This window comes from Pseudonaja textilis, chromosome 1 (genome assembly GCF_049901715.1).
Source record: "Pseudonaja textilis isolate UNSWEBS1 chromosome 1, rPseTex1.2, whole genome shotgun sequence".
In the NCBI taxonomy this organism is placed as follows: domain Eukaryota; kingdom Metazoa; phylum Chordata; class Lepidosauria; order Squamata; family Elapidae; genus Pseudonaja; species Pseudonaja textilis.
The window spans coordinates 104,955,606-104,967,996 of NC_141990.1; the positions used below are offsets into that span (position 1 = coordinate 104,955,606).

The 12,391-nt window shown below is 36.9% G+C and overlaps 1 protein-coding gene across 1 annotated transcript; it reads left to right on the top strand.

Annotated features, from left to right (window-relative positions):
- Positions 1-1,404: 1,404 nt before the first annotated feature.
- Positions 1,405-11,169, top strand: COQ3 (coenzyme Q3, methyltransferase). Its single transcript, XM_026726688.2, has 7 exons — positions 1,405-1,544; positions 3,103-3,205; positions 4,653-4,802; positions 6,798-6,897; positions 7,899-8,141; positions 8,612-8,771; positions 9,914-11,169. The coding sequence occupies exons 1-7, from the start codon at positions 1,427-1,429 to the stop codon at positions 10,102-10,104; spliced, it is 1,065 nt and encodes a 354-aa protein (XP_026582473.1). The 5' UTR covers positions 1,405-1,426; the 3' UTR covers positions 10,105-11,169.
- Positions 11,170-12,391: the final 1,222 nt, after the last annotated feature.

Sequence of the window (12,391 nt, forward strand, 5' to 3'; positions counted from 1 at the left end):
AAGTGGTTATAACGTGGCTATAATACAGTATTGCAGGCTCCTTCTGCTGACTGACTGCATTTTGATTCTCACCGGCTCGAGGGTCACTCAGCCTTCCATCCTTCTGAGATCAGTAAAGTGAGGACCGATTGTTGGGGGCAATACAGGTAGTCCTCACAACAGTTCATTTAGTGACCCTTTGAAGTTACAACGGCAATGAAAAAAGTGACTTGTGACCATTTTTCATACTTACGATCTTTGCAGCATCCCCATGATCATGTGCTCAAAATTCAGATGCTGCGCAATTGCTTCATATTTATGACGGTTACAGTGTCCCAATGTCATGTGATCACCTTTTGTGACCTGACAAGCAAAGTCAATGGGGAAGTCAGAGTCGCTTAACCGTTGATAAGTTACTAATTTATCAACTGCAGCAATTCACTTAATTGAGGCAAGAAAGGTTGTAAGATGGGGCAAAACTCTCTGAACAAATGTATCACTTAACAGAAAATGTGGGCTCAATTGTGGTCGTAAGTCGAGGACTACCTGTATGATGCCACTAAACTGCTTAGCGAAGGCTGTAAAGCACCGTGAAGCGGTATATAAGTCTAAGTGCTATTGCAATTTAGAACAGGGGTGTCCAACCTTGGCAACTTTCCTGGCTGAGGAATTCTGGGAGTTGAAGTCCATAAGTCTTAAAGTTGCCAAGGGTGGACACCCCTGATTTAGAAGCAAGCAAAAACATGGCCGCAGCTTCCCCTTTTTTTCCCGGAGGTGTGAAGGAAACCTCGACAATGCATTGCACTATAAAGGATCTATCGTTCGCTTTACAGAGTCATTTTGTTTTTATTCCTTCTTTGCTGCCTTTTCTGTCAAAGGTTCAGGGCGGATTACGCGGGTGCATCTTCATTTTAATCTCGCAACAATCACAATAGGATGCTTGGCCCAATAAGATGCTCCCTGAGCTCCCGGCCCCCCGCCATCTTCCCTTCCTACTACTACATTGCACCTGTCCCGTTTTTGGTTTTCGGTACCCAGAGGTACTGCAGGCGTGCTCTAGTCGTCGCCCCCTCTCCCCCCCCCCAAACTGAGCTCGTTTGCTTGGGTTGTGGGAGAAGCTTTGCTACGCTTAGGCTTCTGGCGCCCAGCTCGCCTCCCAAACCGCAGTCCGGTTGAAGATTTGGAGGTCAGAAGAAAAGCTTGCGAGCATCTTCGGTCTTCTTCCCCTTCAACGACCGGACGGAGCGCTTCCACTCTCCCTCCGAAGCTATTTCGAGAAAGGTCAGGTCAAAAGCGACGAAATATCTCCTCCCCGGAACTGGAGGCTGGAGCCAAGCCGAGAAACGGGCAGGCCTATTGGCGAGCGGGAGCCCGGAGGTGGAGCCGCGCTCGGCAGAGCCCGCCCGCCGCTCTTCCACTCGGGTTACCCGGGAAGCCGTCGTACCTCATGGAGGGCTGGGCTAGGAGCTCGCTATGGGGGGCAAGGCGGCTGTGGGCTCCCCACGCCCACATGACGCGAAGCCGGCTGATCTGTGGGCGCCCCTTGAATCTCTGGGAGTCATCGGGTGAGTCCAAGACCTTTTTCCTCGCCTCTTAACCTGAGTGGCCTGGCCTCGGCTGCCTGCAATCGAGGGTAACTGCGGTGGAGATTTGGGGTTGTTGGCCTTTCAAATCTTCGAAGATTTTAAGGAGGAGGATGAGAAGAACCTCTTCGAAGAGTGTTCGGCAGCCTTTCCCGAGTTAACCGCCAACCTTGGGGTGCTTATCTTCAACCTCTCTTAAAAGCATCAGGTGGGAAGGCTATCCGCGGTGATCTGTTTATCTGTCTTTGGGCCTCGGGCTTTAAATTGAAAGAAATCCCCCCCCTCGCACTTTAACAAATCGAACATAGATGGCATCTGTTGCATTTTTACCTAATTGGTCATTTTTGTCTGCTTCTGAGCCATTGTATTCCTAGGTGAAAGTTATGCAGATCCATTGGTATTTGCAAACCCTTTTCTTATGTAACATCATTGTATTGGTTAAAATATATATTCTCAGCCTGAACTATAAGAATGACAATGTTAATACAGAATTGTGGTATTTGGGGATGATATGTCAGACTGGAGTAAAAATTTTCACAAATTTGAACAACTTTCTTTTTTACTTGCAGCCATAGGTAGGCAAAAATTAATACAACTGTCATACAGAATTAAATTCTTACGGGCTAGTGACGGTAACATAAAAAGAACAGAGACTATCATCCCATTTTCAAATGAAGAAAAAGGTCCTTACTTGTAAACATGTTTATCATTACTAGCAGGTAAGAATTTAATCCAAATGCTGCCTGACTTTTAGACCTCATATAATCCTGCGATTAATGTCTTCCTTCAAAGCTAAATCTTCAGAGCAGAGATCTGTTTATCCTACTCAGTTGGTGGTAGAGATACGTAGTAAATGAAATAAAGAGAGATAAATAAGTTTGCCTTTAGGTTTTGCGTATGTCTTTGTACATCATTAATCTGTACGTCACCAGTTGATTTATACAAATACCTACTATACATACATACATACATATATACATACTTACATATTACAAAATACATTTGTAACTAATAAATCATTTTAATATTAGAAATTAGGGTGAGTGAGGTGGGAATTTCACTAAGAATACCAACCACTATAAAAACAAACACGTATTTGTGACATTAGGTTAATGTCAGGTTTCTTGATAATTTTTGTTAAACTTTTGTTCAAAAATACATTTAAAATGTAAAAATAAAATTGGCATGCATATTAAGCAATGTCTTATGTATTATTAAGATAATCATTTCATAGTACACATATTTAAATCAAGATTTCCTGAATCCAGTATTCCATAAATGGAATTCCATTCACTCTCCTGTCCCCTCTGTATACTGTATATCCTGTAAACATCTCTGCAGATTTGAGGGATGAATGGGAAATTGGAGAAATGAGGAATCTGGTTTGCTAATGGATTTTAGTCAATCAATATTTATTATTGAAATTAGTCTATGGTCACAAACAAATTTATTATGGCTTTAACAAATGTGCCCCCTAAAATATGTTTCTTGTAATCACTCTTTGGAAAACCTGTAAGTTAAAAGTATTGCTTTTTATCAGGTAATCACAGAAGTCAACATCAGATATTTCAAAAATCCTTTTCTATTAACGTTCAGTTAAACTATGGTGATCTTGTAAATTTGACTAAAGTGAGAAGCAAAATGTAAGTATAATATTTTGATTTACTGATAATTATTCATAATTATTTTTATGGAAAATGTGAAAATGTGCTTCATAATAAATTATCCTTTGTAAGAACATTCTAGTTGTTCTTTTTTATATAGTGTTCATATGTAGGAAATTATAGTGCACTAAACTAATGCTCTCTGGATGCACTGGGACTTCCAGTTTTACACCATGATGTAAAAAAATATTGGAACTCCAGAAAGAGCGCAAAGAAGAACAACAAAGATGATTAAGGGACTTGAGGCTAAAACATATAAAGAACGGTTGCAGAAATTGGATATGTCTAGTTTAATGAAAAGAAGGACTAGAATTGACATGATAGCAGTGTTTCAGTATCTAAGGGGCTGCCAAAAAGAAGAGGGGGTCAACCTATTCTCCAGATTATTTTAAGGCAGGAGAAGAAGGAATGGATGGAAACTAATTAAAGAGAGAACCAACCTAGAACTAAGGAGAAATTTCCTGTCAGTTAGAACAACCAGTGGAACAACTTGTCTCCAGAAGTTGTGGGTGCTCCATCACTGAAGGTTCTTAAGAAGAGATTGGACAATCATTTGTCTGAAATGGTATAGGGTTTCCTGCTTGAGCAGGGGATTGGACTAGAAGGCCTCCAAGGTCCCTCCCAATTCTTGTTGTTCTGTAAACTTGAAGTTTCACATCTTCCAACAAACCAATCATCACACTAGATAAAGAACATTACTTTCCCAGCATATGGATTGCTTATAGCATATTGATTCAAAATTCCAACATCTGGAACTTGTTATAATTATGTATAACATAATACGTTACTATGAACAGGACTTTTAAGAAGTGTTTTGCTGGGCCTAACCAAAGTACCATTAAAGCCAACAGAAGTTGGGCAGATGCTTTTTGATGTTCAAAAACAGGACATGAAGGTCACCTGCCCACTGATATTCAAACTCTCATGAATCATTTCTTGAATATGGAGATTATATTACCTAACTTTAAGATTTAATTCTTGTTTGTTTGCATCCTTTAAATTTAAGACAATATGTCACCACCTTTTGTAACACTGCATGAATTAATTCATTATAGAGTACCCGAAATATTGCTTTTTGTCACTCAGTGGAACTGTAATTACAAAATACTATTTGAAAGAGAAGCTTTTATTTTGCTGTTTCCATTCTCTCATTCATAATTTTTATGTATTAGTGTTGCGTTGTCCTAAAAAAAACCAAATGCCTCAGCATTTTCTCAGATATTTTCGTGTGTAGAACAGAATGATTGTTCCTGCTGCAAACTGAATTTATCTACTTCTTCCACTTTTTGATAAGGGTGAAACTAAGTATTCAAAAGTGCATATTGTATGGGTTTGACAAATCCATGTTTTCCACAAACAAAGTTATTTGTTGCACTTTACAATCATTTTTGCTAATTGTGTTTGACTTGAAGAAACTTTTGTTTAGAAAATTTACAGGTCAACCATATAGCACTTGGCAAACAGTAGACCCAGAAGAACTTAGAAGATTCCAAAGGCTGGCGCACAAGTGGTGGAATGAGGATGGAGAATATGCAGCCCTGCATTCTATGAATGATATTAGAGTTCCTTTTATTAGGTAAAATTTTAAAATATTTTCAATCTTTTGCCAGAAATTTGAAATTAGTTAAGAATAATCAACCTTTGAAATTGAATCATAACCTTACTTACTGTTTAGTTAAAGCTTATGTGGATCCCAAAACTAAAATATAGTGGATATAAAAAGTTTACACACATGCCAGTTTTTTTGAAATATAAAAAATAAATCAGACCAAAATATATCACTTCAGAATTTGACCTGCCTGTAATATAACGTAAGTTGTACTATTCAGTTGAAAACAATCTGAAAATTTTGTAGGGGAAAAAGTAAAAAAAACCCACCTCTTAAAATTATATGGTTGCATAAGTGTGCACAACCTTAAAGTAATACTTTGTTGAAGCACCTTTTGATTTTATGACAGCATTCAGTTTATCAGCATAGCTCATCTTGCCTTGAGAATCTTTGCCCACTCTTCCTTGCACAAGTGCTCCAAATCTGTGAGATTGTGAGGGCATATCCTGTGTGCAGCCCTTTTATCCAGCCACCGCATACATTTTAATTGGATTCAAGTTTGGACTCTGGCTGGACCGTTCCAAAAGTTTGATCTTCTGGTAAAGCCATCCCTTTGTTACTTAGAGTATTTGTGGTATTGAAAGGTGAAATTCTTCTTCCTGTTCAGGATTTTAGAAGCAGTCTTTAGGTTTTGTGCCAAAATCGATTGATTGAAACTGTTCCTAATTCCCTCCACTTTAACTGAAGCCCCAGTTCTAGCTGAAGAAAAGCAGCTCTGAAGCATAATGCTGCCACCATCATACTTCACTGTGGGTATGATATATTTTTGGTGATGCGGTGTGTTCTTTTTGTACTAAACATATTTTTTGGAATTATGCCCCAAAAGTTCAACTTGATCTCATCAGGCCATAGCATATTTTCCCACATGCTTTTGTCAGACTTGATGTAGGTTTTGCAAAATGTAGCTGGGCTTGGATGTTTTTCTTTGTAAGAAAAGACTTCCATCTTGCACCCTACCTCACAGCCCATACATACAAAGATTATGGGAAATTGTTGTCCCATGTAGTACACAATATTTGCCAGAAATTTGTGCAGCTTCTTTAATGTTTCTGTAAACCTTTTGGCAGCCTCTCAGATGAGTTTTCTTTTTCATCGATTTTGGAGGGTCACCCAGTTCTTGGTAATGTCATTGTTGTGCCATGTTTTCTCTATTTGTTGATGACTATTTTCACTGTATTCCATGGTATATCCAATGCTTTGGAAAGTTTTTGTACCCTTCTCCTGACCAATACCTTCCAACAATAAGGTTGTACTGATGCTTTGTAAACTCTTTGCAAACCTTTTGTTGTAAATGCCAGATAAATCCTACTAAAACAGCTGAACTTTATATGGGCTTGATCAGAGTCACTTTAATTGATGGCAGGTGTATACTCATTACTATTTAACATCAGTTTGAATGTGATTATTTAATTCTGAACACAGCTACATCCCTACTTATAAGATGGTGTGCACACATATGCAACCATGTATGTTTTTATTTTTTTCCCTGAAAAGATTTCAGTTTGTTTTTAAATGAATTGTATAGCTTATATGTTATAAGAAATGTGAAAATCTGAAGTGATTTGGTCTAATTTTTTTACATCTCAAAAACCTGCCAGTTTAGTAGGGATGTGTAGACTTTATATCCACTGTATAATTAATGGTAAATTAAACAAGTAGTACAGTTTTCTCTCTATATATAAACTGAGAAGTCCGTTCCTGAATTTTACCATCACTCTTTGCAGGATGGTGTCAATATTAATTAGGGAATATTGTAATTAGTTTCAGCTATTTTTCTGAGTAAATGTTGCTTTTGGAGGTGTTTGGTGGTAAATATTGTAATAGTGTATGTTGAAAACAAAGTTGTTGATAATAAATTGATTTTTCTCTTTATGACACTTTAAAAGAATAAAATGTTGCAGTTGTGGTAATATGCAAGTCTTTTTAAAAATTAAATCATATTTATTTTCTATTTTGTATAAGAGATACTATATTGAATCTGAGAAATGACCATGAGCTAGGAAGCCCACTCTTTAGCATGAAGATCCTAGATGTTGGCTGCGGTGGTGGACTACTTACTGAGGTAGCAATTGCACATTTGATGATGATGAATGTCCTTCTCTTCTGCCTTTAATTAATAGGAGGAAATGCCAAGCTTTTAAATATTTTTTTTTATTTCTTTAAAAACCCTGTTTAGCTAAAGTTAACTATCTTTGAAACCACAAAGACATTTGTTTTCTGCATCATGGAAAATGGTGTTACATTTTATTCAGATTAGGTAGCTAGAAAGAAACATATTTATATTGCCATTTAGCGCAGGAAACCTGGTCCTTACTAGCCAGCAAAATACTTCATCAGGGGGCTGTATAGCTGGCTTCACCATTGCTGATTACAGAGGGAACTCCACCATCTGCAGTAGGTTATTAAGATAGAAAGGAACTATAAATGTAAGAGGATTTAATATGTCTGTGCTTTTGAAGATGTGCAAGCATTAGAATGACTCTATTCACCTGTGTGATTCCTAACTCCAAAATTGTGCATTTCTTGGCTATAGTAGAATGTCTCCCAAACACTACAGAAAGGAATGAATGTTGGCTTTAAATTTTTCTGCTTTATTCAAATTTCGACCACATTTGCCATTAATCTGTTTGAGTGATATTAAATTTCAGTTTGGGGCAGATGGCCCTTTTTTTCTCCTAAACTTTAAAAAATATTAGTATACTTAAATACTGTAATTTCAATTTAATTATAATTATATATGTCTCATTTAATCAATTAGAAAATAAGAGGCAGAATTAGTCTAAGGCAAAGGAAAACATAACTGTTAAAAAGGCCTAAGAAACTTTTTTTTTGGGGGGGGGGGGTATTTGTCAACATTTTAAGAATACCCAACGAGGATAATCAACAAAAAGTTCCATAACAAAATGTTAGGATTCATATTTTATTAGTGCAATATTTATTTTTAGAGGGCAAGGAAGCATGAGCATTATTAAGCTTAAGTAACTTTAGCTATATTTGTCAGTGATATGGAGATTTTTTTCATAGTTTAATACAGGATAAAATGACATTTATTTATGGTATTAGCCCTTAGCTAGACTGGGAGCTTCAGTTACTGGAATAGATCCTTTGGAAGACAACATCCGGACAGCAGAACTGCATAAATCATATGATCCAGCCCTTACCAAAAGAATTCAGTACAGAGCCTGTACACTAGAGGATATTGTGGAAGAGGGATCAGAACAATTTGACATAATTGTTGCTTCTGAAGTAGTAGAACATGTGGCTGATGTTGAAAAGTTCATCAAATGCTTTGGCAAAGTATTAAAAGTAAGTTTTAAAAAATGATAAAGTACATCTAAATGCTATACTTATTTTTACTATACTTTTTTTCCCCATTTATGTTTCTTTTGAATTTAGTGGCTCATTGCTCCAAAGTAAAATTTGGCTTATAAATTTGGCTTATATATTCTGATTATCTAGATTGAATACAGTCACAACCTTCATAGTGTTCCCTTTCTATTCTGAAAAGGTTGATCTAGGCAATCTAGTGAATAAATATGAATTTTATTTATTTTGTACAGTATTAAATTTTTCCCTAGGGTAAATAGCATTAATTTTTTTCAGCTACATGACTTTTTTTTCCAGTAGAGTCCTTTTATCCATATGCAGATGTCACTGACTTAAACTTTTTGTATTAACTTTTTTTTAACCAAATTTTGCAATTATATTCTTTATATGCTTTTTATTGGTAGTTGTATAAATAACCAATTTGCAAATTGCCCTTTGTTTTACATTAGCCTGAAGGTTCCCTCTTTATTACTACACTGAACAAAACTCAGCTCTCCTATGTTTTTGGCATTATCGTTGCTGAGAAATTACTGGGAATAGTTCCAGCAGGCACTCATGACTGGGAGAAATTCATATCACCTGAAGAGTTAGAGCGTCTTCTGGAATCAAGTAGGTATTACATCTCAAGGAAGCAAGCAATCATATGGAATCCTTTAAATATGACTACTTGTTGACTTTGAGTTATCTGTAATATGTTGCGTAAAGAAAACACTTTGGTCAGATGATTTTGAAAAATGAAAAGTTAATATCTGGTAGTGCATCTTTGTTCAACCTGATCTCTTCCAACTCAGCCAATTCATTGTTGGCATTACTGGTTGAGAATTCAGGGAGTTGAAGGCATAGCACATCTGGAGAATTCCAAGTTGAAGGAGAGGAAGGCAATTTGGTGCCTTCCTGAAAAGTTGATTTGCAACTTTTATCATTACTGATTCATAGGAGACTTGAATAAAGCTGATTATTTTACGGAGGAGATAAAAAAATGTTTCTTGGCCATGAACTTGCTTTTCTAGGGCATATTTTATTCCATGTTAAAATTCTCTGATTAAGCAATTTTAACATCCACTCTACTACTACTACTGCTACTGCTACTACTTTTTCCATATATTCCCCATTGTGCTCATATTTGTGTTTCCATAATCCCTTCCTCTCCAAATTCTTCATTCTTCAGTGGGAGGAGGGGAGAATAAAAAAAGTCAGCATACAATAGATTGTTTTCAAAAATTGCTTTGGTTCCACCATCACCCCTCATACCCCCCAAGTGGAGAGATTGGAGAGGAAGGGATTACAAAAGAATAAGCAAGCATACAATGGAGAATATATTGGACTGTTTGCATAGTGTACTTGGGACTCCCGACATCAGCACATTGCTTTCAATGTGTTTTCCCCACTGTCTGTTTATTTTCTCTCTCACCAATGCATATAAATACAAACTTTAGTTCCTTTCCTGCTTTACCCCAATGCCAAGGTGATCATTCTGAAGGAGAGGGAGTGAGTTTGGAAGCAGACAAAAGCCAGATGTGTAAAACTGATTAGTCTTGCCACTTTCAAGCTGGCTATCACAGCAGACCTAGGTGAGCTTTCCAAAAGGTGGAGGACTTGAGAAAAAGAAAGCACAGTCAGGGTCACATGGTTTCCCACTTAGTGACCTTAGCAATTTCACCATTGCAAGAGCTTGGAGACATTCAGTGTACATGATACCTTTTGAAAACATAAATTGTCTCAACCTGTCCCTTTCTTTTCCTTACCTGCAGATGGTTTTTCAGTTAAGGTGGTCAAAGGCATGTTATACAACCCCCTTTTTGGATCCTGGAGTTGGATTGGAAACACTAGCATTAACTATGCACTCCATGCAATTAAATCAAGCATGCAAGAACAACTGGATCTGAAGGAAGCCTCCATAGAGCATCAACAAGCAGAAGCTAACATTGGAACTGCTAGCTAAGACGAAGTCCATAGTTGCTACAGAAGCACGGAAGAAGATGTGATAAATAGCTGTAATAAATCAGTAAGGGACAAGCAACCTTGTTTTCAAAGTGTTGGCTAAAGGATTTCTGCTATCTCAGCATACATGGTAGAGGAATTATTGTTCATAGTATCGGATATTTATGGATAAACATTCTGTGCAACTTGCTGGAAGTTTGAAATAGTTGTCAGAATGATTGCTTTTAAAACTTTAAAATTATTGGCTTTTATTGCCATTTGTACAATCATTACTCAAATTCAACAGGTGGCCTATTTTTAAATGTAAAATCATATACATTGCTAACTTGTTCTTTTCCCCCAAGGTTCACTTCATCTGAGCATAATGTTACAGCTCTAAAGAGAGTGAGGCCAAATTCTATGTAAAGACCAATTTTGGGGGCCTAGAATTCATAATTGGAAGTTCCAAGTTACCCATTTATTCAGCTACTATAGGATAGGGCCACCAAAAATTCAGATTACCACTAGAGGGCAGAAAAGTGATGCATTTTTTTTTTAATTCTGCTGCCCTCCAGCGGCTATCTGGAATTTGGAGCCCAAATTTGGTAGTGCTAATTGCTAAGCCTCACCTGTCCTTCTTAGTATTAACCCCTTCCTCAAAAAAACCCTCTTAATTAAAAAAGTGACATTGAAATGCTGCAGAAAGCATTTTGTCCCTGCCATCATCTTTATTTCTAAAAATGCAGTGGGAACCAAACAGGTTTCATGCATTTCCTTAGTAATAAAAATAGCGGGCAGCTGTAGACATCTACTCAGAAAAAAAGAACTGAAATAAACAGTGGTGGTAGAAAATTTCCTTTGTGTGTGGGCCTGCTAATTTGGTGCTTTGTTGCTGAGTTCATATGTATATATGTATGGATTTGTGGATAAATCTCACAGAAATCAATTGCAGAAGTGTCCATAATGGGTTGTTGAAATTTAAAATGTATCTGCCGCCCAGACCGCTTTAATGACAACTTGTGACTAGCTGGTACATTGAATGATATAATGGCTTTTAAACAGGTTTATTAAATCTAATTTGAGTTCACATACCATGCTAAGACAAAATACAAAGATAACATGGTTTAGTGTGATGTATGAGTCTGATTGTTACAGCTTTGGTTCATGACATTGATGCACATAAAGAGCCTAAGTACAGTCTTTGATGTAGTAAAGCAGAACAAGGGAATGGGATGCATTGTGTGAATTGTTTATTGGGAATATAAACCTTTCATGTTTTATCAGACTTTCTTCCCTTCACAGAGATTTTCTAGGTGTTAGAAAGTAACTTCACTTTTTCTATATCTGTTTCAGTAACTATCTGCTTTATGGTGGAAGGTAGTAATGGAGTGTTAAATGAAGAAATTTGGGACAGTAGGAAGGGGGAAATGATCCTAACTGGTGGGAGATGATCACAGCTTGCTTCTTTGAATGCATGGTTACTTTATGGGCAGAAAGAAACTATAACACCTGCAAATAGGTCACGGATGGTCTAGTCAGATTTGCGCCATTGAAAAATACTTTAAAGTGTTCAGTGTCTGGGTTCTGCCACTGTTTCATCTTTACTTTTACCTTGACTACAAAAGTGCTCAGAATTATTTTGTTGGATGTTGATGTAACATACTTTAAGAAACATGGGTTGCAAAATATGCTTCACAACGGATGAAGCATATTTTGTATTGAAAGGACAGTAATTACAGACCACTTCAAAAATGTTTTGAAACAGAAATAGCTAAGGTGTAGTCTTAGAAGATCTAAGATCTGCATTGCATCTATCATGTTTAAGAACAAGCACAACCATTTTAAGCATTAGCTAGCATAAATATTTTATATGAGGTTATGATAGAGCCTTTGATGCCCAGCAGTTAAAGTAATGACCCTTTTTCCATATATAGCAAAAAAAAAAAAGACAATGATTGTACACTTCAGTAGTTGTTTGCAAAGAGAAACTGTTTGCAAAGTTTAATTTATTCAGTGAACTTCAAGTTACTATATTCTGTTTCTTGAATGGAGACTTCAGTGTCCTTTGCTCTGGTCTGTTAAAGTAGCTAAACTCGTGCATCAAAAGGATTTTATTCCTTGCCAAAGGCTGTCTTCAACAATGTTATCCAGAAACTGATTTTGGAGAAGGCTCATGAATATTCCAAGCAAGTACCGGAGCGAATAACACCAGACATGTCACTGGAAGGTGTAATGACAAAACTGCATCTCACTTATTTTGGCTATGTCATGCAGAGGAATTCATTGGAGAAAGCAATTATGTTTGGAAG

Bases quoted from the DNA above. Each gene is read 5' to 3' on its own strand.
- COQ3 (XM_026726688.2), top strand. From the start codon at position 1,427: ATGGAGGGCTGGGCTAGGAGCTCGCTATGGGGGGCAAGGCGGCTGTGG. The intron at 3,206-4,652 runs GTAAGTATAATA...ACTTTTGTTTAG, and splicing joins ACTAAAGTGAGAAGCAAAAT to AAAATTTACAGGTCAACCAT. The intron at 8,142-8,611 runs GTAAGTTTTAAA...GTTTTACATTAG, and splicing joins GCTTTGGCAAAGTATTAAAA to CCTGAAGGTTCCCTCTTTAT.